General features: G+C 43.1%; 1 protein-coding gene across 2 annotated transcripts; it reads right to left on the reverse strand.

The window, feature by feature from the left end:
• Positions 1-355: 355 nt before the first annotated feature.
• Positions 356-18,458, reverse strand: LOC124872049 (leukemia inhibitory factor receptor-like). Of its 2 annotated transcripts, XM_047371704.1 has the most exons (19): positions 18,320-18,458; positions 18,076-18,199; positions 14,431-14,582; positions 14,200-14,353; positions 13,820-14,098; positions 13,605-13,731; positions 9,083-9,115; positions 7,672-7,808; positions 7,446-7,585; positions 7,203-7,353; positions 6,067-6,128; positions 3,731-3,953; positions 3,289-3,468; positions 3,082-3,192; positions 2,834-2,995; positions 2,486-2,614; positions 1,262-1,355; positions 1,101-1,164; positions 356-764 (listed from the first exon to the last, which is right to left on the reverse strand). In XM_047371704.1, the coding sequence occupies exons 2-19, from the start codon at positions 18,161-18,163 to the stop codon at positions 363-365; spliced, it is 2,688 nt and encodes an 895-aa protein (XP_047227660.1). In that variant the 5' UTR covers positions 18,164-18,199; positions 18,320-18,458; the 3' UTR covers positions 356-362. The 2 variants fall into 2 exon arrangements, with proteins under 2 accessions (XP_047227660.1, XP_047227661.1); XM_047371705.1 differs by lacking the exon at positions 9,083-9,115 and having other exon boundaries at positions 18,076-18,386.
• Between the last annotated feature and the right edge of the window lie 416 nt (positions 18,459-18,874).

An 18,874-nucleotide genomic window follows, 5' to 3' on the forward strand; every position in this document is an offset into this window, starting at 1 on the left:
TGGAGGGACTATGTCTCTCGGCTGGCCTGGGAACGCCTTGGGCTCCCCTTGGAGGAACTGGAGGAGGTGTCTGGAGAGAGGGACGTCTGGGCGTCTCTGCTGAGTCTGCTGCCCCCGCGACCCGGTCCCGGATAAGCAGAAGACGACGAGTACGGGTATATATATATCTATATAGATATATATATATATATGTGCATGCATATATGCCCCCAGTGCCTCCCCAGCCCCCCCTCTAGCTCCGGCCCTAAGTACCGGCAAGAATTTAAAACTACTTTCACCCCTGGTTATTCTTTAGGTCCTCATTTTGTTTTAGCTGTAATGTTCCATCATCACTGATGGATCCGACCAAACTTTAAGCTGATTCATGTCGTCTCATTGTGACGTGTCATGATGTACTCCGAAACAAAGGAGATAGGATCCTGGTCCGTTTGGTTCTGACGAAATATCTCAGCCAGACTTTGAGGCTGGTATTCATTCTTCACCTGAAGCTTCAGCTCCGAGGTGGGGGTCCGATCCTCACCCAGCATCGGCAGGTTATACATCGGGTTGGAAAACACTGGCAGAGACGGGATGTTTGGGTTGGACGTGTCCAAATGTAAGTTCTGGTAACCCTGGGGAGTTTGTGAAGAAATCAAAGCCATTTGCTTCCGGTGGGTGTTATTGTTCAGTGGTTCTCCAGATTTATAAAGAAGTTGTGGGATGTCCATGTGCTCCTCAGCGTGATGACTTGAGTCTTTGAGCAGATAAGGATGAACGTTTGTAACCTGGAAAATATCACAGATGATGACTCTCAATTATCTTCATACTAAACAACAATGAAAGTTCACAGCATCTTCGAAACATTTTGTCACTTTACAGCCATAAATCTGACTGATGAAAAATGACCAAAAGACCTGCAGCTGGACCAGGCGGTTCTACCAGATACTGACTCAGGGTGCTGAACAGAAAGGCATGCCACATTTTTCAGAATTGTATTTGTAAATATTGTTTTAAACCATAAATCATTTTCCTTCCTTGTCACAGTTCACTACTTTCATGCAACGGGACAAACTGCAGAACTGCTAAAGGGGAGTAAATACTTTTTGTCTGTGAGAACTTACAGATGATGTGAGCCAATCAGTCATGTCTGGCTTGGGGATCTGAGGATAAACTTTCTGCTTGATGCTGTTGGATCAGAAAAGAAAGTCAAAACTAAATCAAAAGACAATTAGAGACAAGTTCCTTAGAAAGCAGACGGGTCAGGTCGGGTCGGGGCGCTTACCATGACCAGTGTCTGTAACAGAGGACTGTGATGAGAAGAAGGAGGATGGATACCGCACCCAGGGAAATGAAGAAAGTCTTGATGAAGCTGTCAGCTGGAGAAGAAAAATGGTTCAGGTCTGCAGGTTAAGTCAGTCAGGTTAGAATGTGAGATACATGATGTTAGCAGGACGAACATTTTACAGTTTAAACAACCTGATTATCTTTCATTTCAGGATCAGAAAAGATGAATCTGGTTTTCTTATAACTGATGTACAAATCAAACTAATTCCAACTTTTCAGCTTCATCTTTAAATTAAAGGGGCCGATTAATTCAGCTTACAAAGTTTACTTTTAGCCCGAACTGATGAGCTAACTTCATGTCAGTGCAGTCATATGATCAGCAGAGGTTCTATGAAGTCCAGCTGAAATCACCTTCATCCATCTAATCAGCAGGCTGATGGCTGTAGAACAGGAGTAGATGAGCTGAATCATTCTCTTCCAAAGAAAACCTGCTGCAGCAGCAGTTTGCAAAGAAACCGCCTCACATGCAGGACAAGAACAGTTTTCTGGATCATCGAGAACTTCCAGCTGAGAGCTTCAGCTGCAGAAAGGAAGGTTTCAGGACGTCCAAGATAGTTAGCTTCAGGAGCATCTCCTCCTTAGAAGGCCACCAAAAAATCATGCTGCCGTTAGTGCAGAGCATCCCCAGCATGGGCAGGAGGTGGAGTTGAGAAGAAGGGCAACAGAGAAGCCACTTCTGTCCAAGAAAACCATCAAGGACAGAATGAAGCTCTGTGGGAAGTACAAGGATGGACAGCTGGAGGCTGAAGCTAGGCTAATTTCTCAAATGAATCCTCCTGGTTTTTGGTATATCTGGAGAAGGAAACCTGAGAGCCACCATGAGTTTAACAGTTAAACCTCCTGATACAATCAATGCATGGTGTTGCTTCTCCTTCATGGGTGTGGGCTTCCTCCCAGATCCGCTCCAAGGACACTTCCATGAATGAAGAGTGGGATCACAAGGTTCAAGAGTAACTTCTTCTGACAACCCAGGAAGAGTTTGATGATACACTGATTTTCCAGCTTGATGGAGCATCTGGTGACAAGGCTAATGTGATAAAGAAGTTGCTCAAAGTTCAGAACGGTCCTGTAGTCAGGAAACCCTCCAGATCTGAACCCCACTGAGACCATGGAAATAGTCAAGACAACAATTTCTGTCTGAAAGAAAAAGGAAGTGACGTACTCTGGAAATTTAAGGCGGCTGTGATAGACGTGTTGCCACATTCTCCGACTGCGGTCCGGGCCACCACTGTGAAGGTGTAGGAGCTGATCTTCAGGTTCTTCGCTGTCAGGCTGGTGTCCTCAGGGTTGTCTAAACCAAGACATAAAAAAGCTCCTGTTAAAAACTCAACAGATTTCTAAATACTGGATTTCCACTTGAAATCCTTTTAGGACGTATTCCTGTTCATGGCCTTATGGGCATCTGCAGATGTTTGAAATGCCTTGAGGAACCATGATGTGTAGGTCCTCATCTCCTCTGTTCTTGCAGAAGCACAGCATGACTCAGTGCACTTTCACAGGGTAACATTACCTGAGGTCACGCGGATGCTGTGGCTGCTTTTATCCTGGCAGTACAGAACATATCCACGGATAAAAGCGGACTGCTGTTTCAGAGGAACTGGATCCCAGGATATCTCCACATCAGCTCCGTTCCATTTAAACTTCAGTGAGTTAAACAGATTCTCTTGGATTCCTGGAACAGATTGATGAAGGTGAAGCATCAATGGACAAATTCTCCCAGCTGTTCGGCCAAAACACTGCAAATAAATGTAGCCTCACGTGTCTCTGAGATGTAGCCCTCCTTCTTCTCCAGAAGCACTGGAGATGTTTGGGTGCAGGCGTAGATTGATAACGAGTATCTCAGCCCATCTACGAGGTTCTCTGAGGATACTAAAGAGGATATCTAAACTGAGGATGAAGTCATAGACACTGGTTTGACACACCAGAGTAGTGGTGGACATAAGTGGATTATGGACAGAATCTCACTTGATGTTATCCTGATGCTGGTCTGACTGGGACGCAGTTTTTGCCAGTCCACAGGCCCATCCCCGACTGCAGGAACCCAGTCCACAATGTAGCCACAACTCGCTTTTGGACTGCCAAACCAGGACAGGTTGAATCCCCCATTACTTCCAGTGATCCAAGAGGTGTTCATACTGGTTTTATCTAAATATAGACTGAAGGTTAGATTTGGAGAAGAAATAACTTTGATCAGTGAAGAACTGGTCCGACTAAATGAAGAAACGAACAGCCTGGTCATTTCTCTGCAGTCACAGCTGAATGACTCGAATCCTGTAGAAAGTGAAACTTTTTTATCTGGATATAAAACTGCCTCTCAACACAGGAACATCTTCATCAATAGTTCCCTTTAATCACATTTTAAAACCATCTGAGGTCTGGTATTCCACCATAGGTGTTTCTGTCTTACTTGGACTGATGACAGGGATGGTGATGTTTGACGGTGGGGAACTGCCATGTTTGTTCCTCGCCGTAACCGTGACGACGTGTTCTCCACTGGTGTCCGCACAGAGGGTGTATCTGTGAACGCTGGGATGCACTCTGGTCTTGTTCAGTTGATTTAGGTCCCCAGTTGTGGCCCAGGTTACTTCATATTCTGTGATGTCTCCGTGGCTCTGCTTGTCCAAAGGCATCTGAGAAACAGGAGGACTTCAGGTGACCACATGCAGGAGAAACATCCCTTTATAGATGCAGCTGTGAGCTGCTGCACTTATGTTCAAAGTCAAGAGAGTTTTTAAGGTTTAAAGGACATGAAAGGGTGAAGTGAGTTTGGTTTGTTGGGGTTTCACCACTGCCAGAAATCACCGGAGGGTTTTATAATGACCAAAGGTGGTTGTGTAGACATGCAGGTAGAGCTTCAGCTGGCAGAGAAGTTACGACCTCTTTAACGGAGAAAGCCTGATCTTTGTCACAGAAAGGCAGCTGTTATTAGGGTCTGATTATGATTTTTAATGACTGGGAGGAAACGTGTGAGCAGTCTAAGTATGTTCATAGAGACATTCAATGCTCTAAAAGTGAGAAATATAAATATAAAACTAGCATAGAGCCAAAGAGGGGAGATGGGTTTTTTAGTCCTGGTTGGAAGTTTAGCAGCAGGTGGATGGATGGGAGGATGAATGGACGGCTGGGTGGGTGGGTGGGTGGATGGATGGATGGATGGACGGCTGGGTGGGTGGGTGGAGGGATGGATGGATGGATGGACGGCTGGGTGGGTGGGTGGAGGGATGGATGGATGGATGGACGGCTGGGTGGGTGGGTGGATGAATGGGAGGACGGATGGGTGGGTGGGTGGAGGGATGGATGGATGGATGGACGGCTGGGTGGGTGGAGGGATGGGAGGACGGATGGGTGGGTGGAGGGATGGGAGGACGGATGGATGGATGGATGGACGGCTGGGTGGGTGGGTGGATGGATGGACGGCTGGGTGGGTGGAGGGATGGGAGGACGGATGGGTGAGTGGAGGGATGGATGGATGGATGGGTGGGTGGCTGGGTGGGTGGAGGGATGGATGGAAAACAAGCCTCAACATGTTTGTAGAGTAGAATAATTCTCTTTAGGTTCTACAGTCTGGATGATATTTGGTGCCGTGAAAATGCTCTGGTTCTGTTTTTTTTTAAAGGGGCCTGAAGTTTGCAGGTCTGTGTACCATTTATTCAGTCAGTCATTTTCTACCGCTTATTCCATAGTGGGTCACGGGGAAGCTGGTGCCTATCTCCAGCAGTCTATGGGCGAGAGGCAGGGTACATCCTGGACAGGTCGCCAGTCCATCACAGGACAACACAGAAACAACCATGTACACACTCATTCATACACCTAAGGACAATTTAGAGAGACCAATTAACCTAACAGGCATGTCTTTGGACTGGGAGGAAGCCGGAGTACCTGGTGAGAACCCACACATGCACGGGGAGAACATGCAAACCCCATGCAGAAAGATCCCTGGCCGGGAATTGAACCCAGGACCTTCTTGCTGCAAGGCAACAGTGCTACAAAATGCGCCACCGTGCAGCCGACCATTTATTCAAATATCTTTAATTTAGAATCAAAAATTAAAATGACTTATTTCATTTTTCATTTTCACTTGATTAAAAAAATAAACACATCGATGTTTTTTGTATTTTTAATTTATCCTCACATCAAAAATCAAACATTTATAAAGGCACAAAATTACATAATTTATGTTCTTGATGTTTTTCCCTTATATTTGCCCTCACCAGTTATGTTTTAACATGTATTTACAAAAACATTTGAGAAGCATGTCTGTACTGTAATCCAGAATTATTTGTAATCCAATAGAGGAATTTTAGCCCAAACGCTTAAAAACAGTTGATGAAGACAGATTGAGCAAAATGCAGACCTGCCATCTTCTGGTGGAAAACCAAATTACTTCGGTGATGCCTGCTTGCAGGGGTCCCCCTCTGGTGGGGAAACAGATTATGTTGGGGATACTTTCCTCACCATGGTGTGTGTGTGATACGCAAAATCACACACACAGTCAACCTCCGGGTCACATATATCAGTGAAATATGAAAATCAGAATCAAATGAGGTCGCAGGGCGTTTTATAAATCAAAAATACAAAAAACATTGATGTGTTGTATCTTTTAAAAGGAATTTAAACATTTTTTGATTCTAAATTAAAAAACAATTGAGTGAATGGTAGATGGACCTTTAGAGATCTTTGTGTTGAAGAACTCTAGGCTTTAGGAGAGCTTCACTCACCGATGATCAGAAACGACAGACTCACCTTCCAAACAATCACAGTCTGGTTTTCCTCCTTCTTCATCCACACATCAAGAGCATCTGGAACTGTGTTACAAACAGGGCAAATTCAGATTTTAGCATTATTTAAGTTTGTTTGCCTTTTCTTCACTGTAGCTGTTGGACATTAAACTATCTTTACTGGTTAGAATTAAATCCACTAAAATGAAGGATACATTTTTATACCCAGGGAAGTGAATCATCAAAATAATATTAATTAAACTTAAAGATTTAAAACTAAGGACTTATCAAGAGTTTATCGGCTTCCACCAACACAGCACCAAGCGTTGATGATGATACTTGATTCCCAAAACTGGTGAGAACACACATCAGTGCTCAACCAAACACCAAAGTTCGAAGGCATCTGAACAGAATCGGTTGAAGAACAAGAACAAGTTCTTTCGGTGGAAAAACGCTATCAGTAGCCCAAGGACACTCACAGCCCAATTTAAAGTTTAAATCTTCGTTCTAATATATGAGGTAAAAATTAATAAAAAGTTAAGGGAAAGACTCTGAGCCACTTTGGATCCGTAAACTTTCAACACCAGAACCGACAGGGATAGAATTGCAAAGAATTTCCTTCCTCTGGGTCAGATAGGGCTGTAACTCGCAACCAAGTAAAGGGGGACCAAAAATGTCGACAGTCTTTCAATCTACATCTATCTCACTCACTTAACACAGCAATAATCATCTCATGGTGGATTCTGGGTTATTTTAAAGCCCTTTGGCTTTCTATATTGCCAGAATAAAATAATTATTTTAGAGAACATTTTGACATTTATTAACAATCATTAAAACAGCATCGCAAAGGCAGGTTCATAAAAACGTTCATTACTTGAACATAATGCATCTTATACTGCTCTATATTTACTCTCACTCACTTAAAACTGTGCACATATATTTATATTATATTGTAGATATGTTTATACTGTTTCATTTGTATTGTATTGCACCGACTACGCCAAAACAAATTCCTTGTATGTCCAAAAACGTACTTGGCAATAAAGCTTTTCTGATTCTGATTCTGATTCTGATATCAGGACAGTGTCTGCTGAACAAGATAAAAAGTGAAGTAAAATGGCTGAATCTGAGGTGTTTGTGTCCTCTACATCAGATGCCCACCATCACCCTCGGTGTGGAAGGTCACACTTTGGCTCCAGTCGCCCCATTTCCAGAAATGTTGAGCTGTTCTGCACCGGACTTTCACTTTATATTTCCAGTTTGGTCTCAGATTAATTAGAACTGTAGCATTCAGTCCGACTCCATGTTCCATCTGGGGAAACAATGTGGACAAAACAGAGTTTAAATGTAACATTTCTACAAATGGATGTGTCATCTTCCATTTTTCCATCACTTAAGACGTACATATCGCTGTGTGTGTGTGATGTTTATTTGGCACGTTAGGTCCAGGTTACTGTACTGCTGCACCCTCCACCTCCAGGTAAGGCTGGCATTCCTGGCATTGACATCAGCAACTGTGAGTTCATGTGGAGCCAACATGTGAACTGAAACAAACAGAAACTGTGACAGTTAGCTGAATTTGTTTTAAGAAGTCAGAAGATTTCAGCTTCCAAACGGCTGTTAAAGGTACCTCTTTTTGTCAGATCTGCAGCGTCTTGGATCTCCACCTTTCCAAGCTTATTCCAAGCTGTTAAAGTCCAGTTCTTCTTACCACCTTCAACTTTGAACTTTTTCTTGCATGTTCTGTTGGATTTGGAGTCACATGTGCTGCAAGACAAAAATATGAGTCTAATCTGAGATGGTTTTAATTACAGCTGTAAAACATGAACAAGGTGAGCAACATATGACGCATTACATGTTCATTAACAACAACTCCTCAAACAGAGTTCAGAAATATCGTGTAAAATCCAAAGCCAACCCCTTGATCCAGTAGCTCTTAGAACTACGTTTAACAGCAGTAACTCTCAGCAGTAATTTATCAGTTTCTCACATCCTTCTGGATGATTCTTTGACTTTTTTCATTCTTTAGTTAACTGAGGTTTCTATACAACTCCCTGAAGGCTCCACTGCTGCGTTTCAATCAGGTTGAGGTTCGGACTTTGACTGGGTCATTGCAAATGTTGGAATAATTGTATATAGATTTATCTTATATTTTTCCTTTTTTATTAACTTGACTATTTGATCTTTATAACCTTTCATGATGTATGTGTGAGTAAGGATGTGATGAGTTGTCTGCAGCCAAGGATCAAAGGTGGAGAAAAGAAATGGAGTAAAAAGAGAAGGTGGAAGGTTTTTGTTTTGTACTGATGAGGCTGTGACAGGATTGGATGGGCTAAAATGAGTCCCTTTGGTTTGTATGTTTTATTTGTGTTTATTGTTTGAGACACTGGAGGCTATTGATACAACTTGTTGCGGAGGTTCATGGCATGACACGTTTTTTCTGTGTAACCTTAGAAAATATTTAACTCTTTTAAAAACAGCACAAATACTGGAGATTTCAGAGTATAAAATGATGCACTACATGCTGGTTCCAGGGATGCAATTAATACCTGGGTAAGGAGACATTTTATAGGGTTCCCCACAGCAAATCTAGAAGACTATGTTAATCATGCCCTCCATGCAGAAAAAGTTATGAAGTATAACAAACAGAAAAAGATAGTCAGCACCTTTTTTCAGCAAGAAGAAGAAGAACAGATTCATTATCAAAACAACAGAGGAAGAGGAGGATCTAGAGGCAGAGGACAAAACCGCAGGGGTCAGAGAGGAGGAGTGAGCAGAGGAAACTACACACAATACACCTCAGGGTGTTGGTGTTGTGGGAAAGAAGGACATCTGGCCAGAGACTGTCCTGAGAGGAGAAATAATAATTCAGAATGACTAGGACAGAAAACAAGTGAAATTGTTCCTAGTACCTCAGACTCTGATGAAAACAAAAAACCAAAAACACAGGGGCAGGATGTCCTCCTAAATTTCTAGGACCTTCTCTCCCTAGATAGCATAAAACCTGAAGTTACCTTACTGTTGAATGGAATATCAATTACTTTTCTTTGTGATACCGGAGCATGCAGGACCACCTGTAGAGAAACAACCCCAAATTCCAGACTTAGTGATCAGCAAATAACAGTAAGGTCAGCTAGTGGGAAATTGACACAAGTCTGTGAGTCTGAACCAGTTTGGATAAGAGCTCCCAATGGACAGTCATGTCAGCTATCTATTCTAATGTTCCAAACAAACCACCCCTAGACGTAGGGACAGCTTTATTAACAGAAGGAAGAAATGTCATTACTCGACTACAAGATCAGATGACACCAGATGATCTACATATTACCATGTGGTATAAAAATACTCCTGGACCAGATAAAACTTATGAAGAAGAATTAACTAAAGTAACCCCTACCAAAGTCATGGTAACTTATGTTTATACAGATGGGAACAGTACGTCAGTTGCTGAAGTAGTGTTAGAGGAAGACACTAAGAAGCTCTATAAAATGTGGACACCTCCACACATATCTTTATTCAAGGATAAAGAACTCAAGTAGCAGGATATGAGAAGAATAGTGCAGAAGGTAAAAGATGCCACAGACTGGTTTGCAACAACAATGAATACAGAAACTAGTGCATCCACAGGATTAACTAGGAAACCATTATTCTGGACAGTGACAGTGCAGGAAGGGATACATTTGCATACAAAACAACAATGAGAAATATTCCTTACTGAACAGGAGGAACAGTTCTTGAGTAAAGTCCCTGATAAGTTATGGTCAAAAGACCCTACTGACGTAGGCCTAGTAAAAGCAGCGTTACCTGTTTAAATTAGAGCAAAAACAGAATACAGGCCCAGTGTAAAACAATACCCTTTGAAACATGATGCACGTGAAGGAATAAAACCAGTAATAAAGGATTTAATAACTGCAGGGGTGATAATAAAATACGAGGACTCACCATGTAACACCCCCATTTTTCCAGTTAAAAAACAAGCTCCATCAACAGGATGGCGCTTGGTACAAGACTTACAGGCAGTTAATAATGCAGTTGTTCAGAGAGCACCGTGTGTTCCTGATCCTTATACATTATTAAATTCCCTAAGACCAGATGCTAGAATATTTACTGTAGTTGATATAAGTAATGCATTTTTCTCTGTACCTGTAGATAATGATAGTCAGTTCTGGTTTGCATTCACCTTTGAGGGACAAAGATATACTTATACCAGACTACCTCAAGGTTACTGTGAAAGTCCAACTATATACTCTCAGGTAATGAGTGCACGTATGGCCAAGTTTGACCCTCCAGGAGGTAGTCAGGTTTTACTATATGTTGATGATGTGCTATTAGCCTCTCCTGATGAGGAGACTTGTAAAAATGACACAATAGCATTTTTAAAACATTTAGCAGAAGAAGGACACAAAGTCAGTAAAATAAACTTCAGTTGTGTAAAAATGAGGTTAAATACTTAGGTCACAATCTTAGCGCAGGGGGACGCACAATTGTAGAAGAAAGAAAGACTGTAATATTACAAGTTCTAAAACCAGTAACAAAAACGCAAATGATGTCCTTCCTTAGACTAACTAATTATTGTAGAAACTGGGTGCCAAATTATGCAGAAATAGTAGCTCCATTAAACAAACTAATGTATGAGGAAGAGCTGAAAATGACGTCTGAACTGAAATGGAGTGTAGAAGCTGAAGAAGCATTTACCAACATAAAACAAGTTCTAGTTTCCAGTACTGCTTTAGCATTACCAGATTATAGTAAACCGTTTGTTCAGATGGTAGATTGTAAGAGACATTTTATGACTTCAGTTCTGGTTCAACAACATGGAGATAAAATGAAACCAATAGCCTATTTGTCTTCAAAACAGACAGTGTTGCGTGTGCGTAACCATATTATGTGAGAGCTGTAATTGCAGCCTCCATGGCAGTTGAAGTCAGTGCTACAATAGTGTTGTTTCACCTTTTAATCTTAAGAGTTCCCCATGCAGTTTCAGCATTATTACTGCAAACAAATATGACCTTTCTATCACCTGCCAGACATTTGTCCTGCATGTCAACTTTACTGTCACAACCACACTTAACTATAGAAAGGTGCACCACTTTAAACTCAGCAACATTGTTACCCACACATGAAGATGGAATTCAACATGATTGTCAAGAATTAGCAGATAAGACAGCAAAAGCAGTTGCAGCAGGACAAATCAAAATATTAGTAATGGAAAAACAACATAATATAGACAATATTGTGTTAAAAGAAATGCAACAACAAAGCCCCCCACAGGAGATAGAAATGTGGAAAAAACATGGAGCTGCATTAAAAGATGAAATCTATATTTGACCAGATAATAAACCTGTCCTACCAAAGAACCTATATAAATGGGCGGCAATATTGAGCCATCGTGTTTCATAATGTCTCAACAGGGAGGAATGGTAGGACAGATATATTAATATTACATAACATATGGATTTAATTCTTATTCAAAACATTTTTGTAAAACACGTTTAACATGTGTAAAACGTTATCCACAAGGGAATTTAAGACCACGAAGGGGACAATTTCCAAAACCAAAATACCCCTTTCCAAACAATTCATATGGATTTTATTGAGTTAAATCACAGTGAAGGGAAAAAGTTCTGTTTAGTCATTATAGATGCATTTTCTAAATGGATAGAACTATTTCCAACTAAACATCCAGATGCCTTGACTGTAGCAAAAGCACTGTGTAAAGATATTATTCCCAGATATGGGATTCCAGAGAAAATATATAGTGATAATGGAAATCAAATCAAATAATAAAGAAAATAGGAATTATGTTTCTGAGAAACTATTGCGCTTACCACCCTCAAAGTGCTGGATTAGTGGAAAGGATTAATGTGACTATAAAGAACCGCCTGAAAAAGTGTATTGAAGAGACAGGAAGACCATGGACACAGTGTCTGGATCTAGTAAAACTATATATAAACATTACAAGCACCTCAGGGCTAACACCCTATGAAACGTTATGTGGAAGACCATACAGATTACCACAGTTAAAAAATAAGTGGGAGTTAGATGAAGAAGCTAACCTAGTTGATTATATGAGGAGTATGTTAGAAACCAACAGAAACAAATTTAAACTAATGAGGAATGTTCTATTTCCCAGCAGGAAAACCAACTAGTGAAACCAGGAGACTGGGTGTTAATAAGGAGTGTAAAGAAGAAGCATTGTTATTCACCTAAGTGGGAGGATCCATATTAGGTATTATTAACCACTCCTTCAGTAGTAAAATAGCTGAGAGATCAACCTGGATTCACCTTACACATTGTAAAAAGATCATTTCGGTTGAAAGCTCCGTCAGGGGAAGTGATTTATAGACTGATAATAGGGTGGACCCAGACATTTAGAGGCTGGAGAGACCCGAAAGTCAGTGAAGACAATTAAGACACTGGAACCACTTAGAGGAGTCAACATTTCAGCCAAAATGACTTTTAGATGGATGAACAATGCTTTCCGATGCTGGGCATTTATATTTTTTCTCATATTGATTTTCTTATTTTTCTGGTACTTCTGGGAACCAGTCAAGATAAATAAGAATGTAACAACATCTGCTATGAGTCATATGAAACAAGTAGCGCTAAATCAAGGAAGGCAAGATAACCTAACTATGTGCACTAAACAAACTTCTTATACTTATGGTATTCAAGTGTGCGTGAAATCTAAAACCATAGCTGTGGTGCTGATCCCACTCATTAGCTTGACCAAATGAGGAAGGAAAGGACAGGAGCGGGGTTGTTTGAACCTGACAGCAACAGCTTGCTTTTTGTTTTTAGGCATTCTGTTGCAGAATTGTTTGGGATCATTTTTCTGTTTCACGTTACCGTGGAAACTTTGTATTCATCGGTTTAGGTTTCCATGTCAACATGCTAACATGCTATTTTGCAAGTTTGATATATTAGTACATACCTAGTTAGGTACTGATGGTTTTGTCCATCATGGTCAAACATCTCAACTTTGGTTTCTTCTGTCCAGAGGATATTGTCTGAGACGTTTTGTCTTACGTTCAGAAGCAGCTTTGCGAACCTAAGTCCTGCTGCCATCTTGGTTTTAGAGAGAACATGCTTTCTCCTTCAACACTTCCAAACAGTCATAGTGGTTCAGTGTTTTTTAACCTGCCAAGTGAGGCCTGTAGAGTCTGAGATGGAACTCCTGGGTTTTTGGTAATTTCTCTGAGCTTCACACTGTGACCTTGGGCTGAATCTCCTTGGATGTCCACTCCTGGGGAGATTGGCAGCTGTATGAGATGTTTTCCACTTGGGAATAATCTTTCTCTCTGTCGGATGATGGACTTCAGATGGTTTGGAGATGACTATATAACCCTTCCCAGATTGATGAGCAGCAATGGTTGGTTCTCTGAGTTCATTGCTGATGTCTTTCTGCCTTGGCATTATGTTAACACACTCCTGTATGCTCCAGGGCAACAAACTGCTAGAACTCTTGCTTTCATAGAGATTCTCACACTGATTATAATCACTTAAGACCCTGTGGTTCTTTCTTGTTTTCTACACAGATTTATTTAGAAAATTTCCTTTCACCTTTCATTCAGCTGATAAACTGTCGGACTCTTGACTTTCACCATTGTGTCTCTTCCTTCCTTCCAGAGGCATTCCACTGATTCCAGATCACGGGTTTCACACTGAAGATCTCTCACATCAGGAGGGTCTAATTCAGAGAACATACTGATCAAACATCTCAGTTTATTCACCCGTAAAAACAATTTCATAAAACCTATATTCTACATCCAACTTACAGCCAACATAAACACAAGATCCGTATTGTCTTTTTGTAGGTTCTTTGGTTTCACATAAGACGTCCACACAGCGATCCCAAACTTCCTCCAGCTGCACAGTCAGGGTGTATCTCTGCTCACTGATCTGGGTGGTGCTCATGTTTCTGCCTGTAGATCCACTCAGATACATTTTGTCGAACTGTTCACCATCTGGGACAATACAGCAGAAGGTGGCCATGCTGCCAACTTCAAGCACCGCATCCTGGGGGAAGACTTTCTCCAAACCAGAGCCGGTTTCACCTGCAGAAGCACAAAAGTGACATTACAGCATGGTAATTACAGTCCTACAGCATGACGTCTAGGACTGATTAGCTGAGATGTAACCTGAGGTTGTTACTGACCACGGAGAGTGTTTTCTTGTTCCAGCAGGCTCATCTGGCTGTTGATTTGAGATTTAAGCCTGAAGGTGTGAGAAGCACACTGCAATGGCATATGAGACGTCCAGTTCCAGGAATGAGTCGACCCGATGTCGCCTGGCGTCACTGAGACTTCATCCTGAAACATTTCCACAGCCATGTCAGAGGCAGAGTATTTATGTGGGATTATTGGTAAACCATGGCAAACAAACTCACAGAATAAACCTCCTTGTTTTCAATGAGAACCGCCATCTTGTAGAGGATTGGTTCATTCAAAGTCAAGCAGGAGGCATTGTCTTTCCACTCTGCCAGGAGCATCTGGTCCAGACTCCTGACTATTAGATTCTGAGGCCCGCATTGTGAAACACCTGAGAATAGGACAGTTAATGTTGCAGAGCTCCTTCTTTTGATCATGAACAGAAAAAAAACTGACAGACACGTGATGATTACTGAAGCATCATCCATTTTGGGGGCAGGTGGAGTTCGTCCTGTAACTGATGGGTTGCAGGTTCCATCCCCAGCTCTGTCCATCTCAGTCATTGTGTCCTCGGGCAAGACATTTCACCCGACTTGCCTGCTGATGGTGGTCAGAGGGCTCGGTGGTGCCTGTGTATGGCAGCCTCACCTCTGTCAGCTGTGGCTACATTGTAGCTCCCCACTTTGACTGCGTGGATGGGTGGATGACGGATTCCAGTGTGAAGTCCTTTGTTGTCTCTGGGGACTTGATAAAGCGCTATACAAGTGCAGACCATTTACCATTTATATTCAGCCACTTTAACTCTGATGTTGCTAGGGTCCATCTGTCTTAATTTAATCTGGTTCCGGTCTCAGAGGTTTGTTAGAGAACATTAGAGAACAACCAGCACCATGAAGACCAAGGAACACAGCAGACAGGTCAGGGTGAAAGTTCTGGTTCTGTTCAAAGCAGGGTTAGGTTCTTCAACTACATCCCAATCTTTGAAAATCTCCCAAAGCTCTGTTCAATTCATCATCTGAACATGGAGAGAGGGTGGACCACATTCAACTTCCAACCAAGACAAGGACGTCCAACTGAACTCACAGGCTGGACAAGGAGAGCATTGATCAGAGAAGCAACCAGGAGGCCCATGGTAACTCTGGAGGAGTTGCAGAGACCCACACCTCAGGTAGGACAATCGTTCCATAGGACAACTACTAGCCATGCACTCCACATATCTGACCTTAATGGAAGAGTGGCAAAAAGAAAGTCACAGTAAGTTCTGTTCAGTGTGTTACAAGCCACGTAGAAGACATAGCAAAGATGAGGAACTTGGAGCTCCGACCAAAACTGGACTTTCTGGTCTGCATACAAGATGCATGCGGCACATCACCCTGAACATACCATCCCCACAGTGAAACACAACAGTGGCAGCATCATGCTGGGGGAATGCTTTTTTTCAGCAGGAACAGGGAAGCTGGTCAGAGTTGATGGGAAGATGGATGGAGCTAAATCCAAGACAATCCTCGAAGAAAGCCTATTAGAGGCTGCAGAAGACTGGAGGCTGGGGTGGAGGTTCATCTTCCAGCAGTACAACCACCCTAAATATACAGCCAGAGATACAATGGATGGTTGAGCTCAAAGTAGATTCATGTTTTAGAATGACCAGTCGAAGTCCAGACCTAAATCTAACTGAGACTCTGTAGCCAGACTTGAAAACTAATGTTCACAGATGTTCTCCATCCAGTCAGACTGAGCTGGAGATGTTTTACAAAGAAGAGTTAGAGTTGTCAGTCTGTTATGGAGAGCCGTTTGATTCAAAATTAAATAAATAAATACTGCTATTGATAAATTATTCATAAATATTCCATGAAATAAATAAATATCCCCATGAAATAAAACAAAATAATTATGTTAAAATAAATGTTCATCTTATTTTATTTAGTTCATTTCAAAATTGATTTAATTTACTTAAATATTTATTTAATTTACTTAAAGATTTATTCCAAATGAGGGGGCGGAGTTTTATCTGTGGGCCGAGCTCAGTTCATGGCTGAGGCCGCTAGAAGCATGGCGCTGCCTGCCAGAAGACAGCATGCCGGAGGGAGTCAGGGGATTCTCCGAGGATGCCCCTGACTCCCTCCCCTGGCTCCGGCCGTAGAAGCCTTTCACGGCAGTTGCCGCTGTTTTTGTGGAAGCTGTTTGTCCAATAAGTCTTCGTCATCCTTTCAGCACGTCATACACGCACTATTTATTTTCCATCTCAAGTAAATACAGCCACCTTATGTTATGGGTCTAACGCTGTTTATTAAATAAAAACCAATAAAGACATCATAACAGCCTATAACAATAATGACATCCGGTTTGCCGATAATCACCATTGGTTTCCACAAAAACAGCGGCAACCGCCGTGGCAGCATGTTAAAGGCTTCTACGGCCGGAGCCAGGGGAGGGAGCCAGGGGAGGGAGCCAGGGGGAGGGAGTCAGGGGAGGGAGCCATTGGAGAGAGCCAGGGGGAGGGAGTCAGGGGAGGGAGCCATTGGAGAGAGCCAGGGGGAGGGAGTCAGGGGAGGGAGCCATTGGAGGGAGCCAGGGGGAGGGAGTCAGGGGAGGGAGCCAGGGGGAGAGAGCCAGGGGAGGGAGCCAGGGGGAGGGAGTCAGGGGAGGGAGCCAGGGGGAGGGAGTCAGGGGAGGGAGCCATTGGAGGGAGCCAGGGGGAGGGAGTCAGGGGAGGGAGCCAGGGGGAGAGAGCCAGGGGAGGGAGCCAGGGGGAGGGAGTCAGGGGAGGGAGCCAGGGGGAGGGAGTCAGGGGAGGGAGCCATTGGAGAGAGCCAGGGGGAGGGAGTCAGGGGAGGGAGCCATTGGAGGGAGCCAGGGGGAGGGAGTCAGGGGAGGGAGCCAGGGGGAGAGAGCCAGGGGAGGGAGCCATTGGAGGGAGCCAGGGGGAGGGAGTCAGGGGAGGGAGCCAGGGGGAGAGAGCCAGGGGAGGGAGCCAGGGGAGGGAGCCATTGGAGGGAGCCAGGGGGAGGGAGTCAGGGGAGGGAGCCATTGGAGGGAGCCAGGGGGAGGGAGTCAGGGGAGGGAGCCAGGGGGAGAGAGCCAGGGGAGGGAGCCATTGGAGGGAGCCAGGGGGAGGGAGTCAGGGGAGGGAGCCAGGGGGAGAGAGCCAGGGGAGGGAGCCATTGGAGGGAGCCAGGGGGAGGGAGTCAGGGGAGGGAGCCATTGGAGGGAGCCAGGGGGAGGGAGTCAGGGGAGGGAGCCAGGGGGAGAGAGCCAGGGGAGGGAGCCATTGGAGGGAGCCAGGGGGAGGGAGTCAGGGGAGGGAGCCAGGGGGAGAGAGCCAGGGGAGGGAGCCATTGGAGGGAGCCAGGGGGAGTGAGCCATTGGAGGGAGCCAGGGGGAGAGAGCCAGGGGAGGGAGCCAGGGGGAGGGTGTCAGGGGTGTCATTATGAAATAAATAAATTAATTTATCTCTAAGTAAATTAAATAAATATTTATGTAAATTAAATTAATGTTGAAATGAATTAAATAAAATAAGATGAAAATTTATTTTAACATAATTATTTTGTTTTATTTCATGAAATATTTATTAATAATTTATCAATAGCAGTATTTATTTATTTAATTTAGAATGAAACGGGTTTCCATAGTCTGTAGATGTTTGAAGCTGGTCTGGATGTTTTTCATTCAGTGTCAAGGATTTAAAGAAACCTGACATCAGTTCATTAATCAACTAGTGCAAACATGTCTGATCCATTTTAAACTCTTCGCTGGTTTGTAATTCTGTCACTCTGAGCATTTCACTGAAACCTGAAAAGATTTTAATCCATTAATGCAAAAAGCTGGTTTTGTGCAGAAAGTTTAAAGTTAGAAATAAACCCAGAGTTAGAGAGAAGGAAACTCACCTGTTTGTTGTCCATCCTGTTCACTTAGACTGAACAGAATCAGAAACAAAAAACACCACATGATCATTTTTATCCTCCCGATCCTCATCTACTCCCAATGTTGTCATTCCATAACAGGGAACGCCTGCAGGGATTCAGATGTTAGTGGGAAACATGTGGCAAGATAAGGAAGGTCCATTTAAAACCAACCATTAAACCATCTGATCCTGACCCGTTTTTGATCAAATTAAATACAAACGCTCACATAAAGAGGTCCAGATCGTTCAGGGGATCCAGCTTACAGACTGTGAGTCAAACAGAAGAAACCTGGACTACTCCCTGAAGCAGCCCTCCCTGCAGAAGTAGCCAATCAAACATTCTGTGGAAATTTATGTGACTTCGTGTTGATTGTGAAATCCATGAGGACCTCAGTGCAGGAAACAGAGCAGCTGCATTCCAGTAACTGTTAGTCAGAGTGGCCAGATCAGACATGCAATCAGAGCGCCCGGTTGCTTGGAAATTACTTCAGAAGAAAAAACAACAGCAGCAGGTTTAATGGGGGCTGCAGCTGAAACAAAACCACAAGCAGAAAGTTTTATTCCATGGAAAGCACACTGTGGCATAATCAGGGCAAACAGAGGCTGGGAATCAAAGCATATTGTAAATTTGTATATTCTGTAATGCAAAAACAGAACAAAAGAGCAAAGTGTACCGGAGGCACATTCCTTGTTTGTATGTACGAACTTGGCAATAAAGCTGATTCTGAGTCTGATTCTGATAAAGCGTTTAATGAATTCTGCAGTTCAGGATCAGTTCATCC

This window comes from Girardinichthys multiradiatus, chromosome 8 (assembly GCF_021462225.1).
Source record: "Girardinichthys multiradiatus isolate DD_20200921_A chromosome 8, DD_fGirMul_XY1, whole genome shotgun sequence".
In the NCBI taxonomy this organism is placed as follows: Eukaryota; Metazoa; Chordata; class Actinopteri; order Cyprinodontiformes; family Goodeidae; genus Girardinichthys; species Girardinichthys multiradiatus.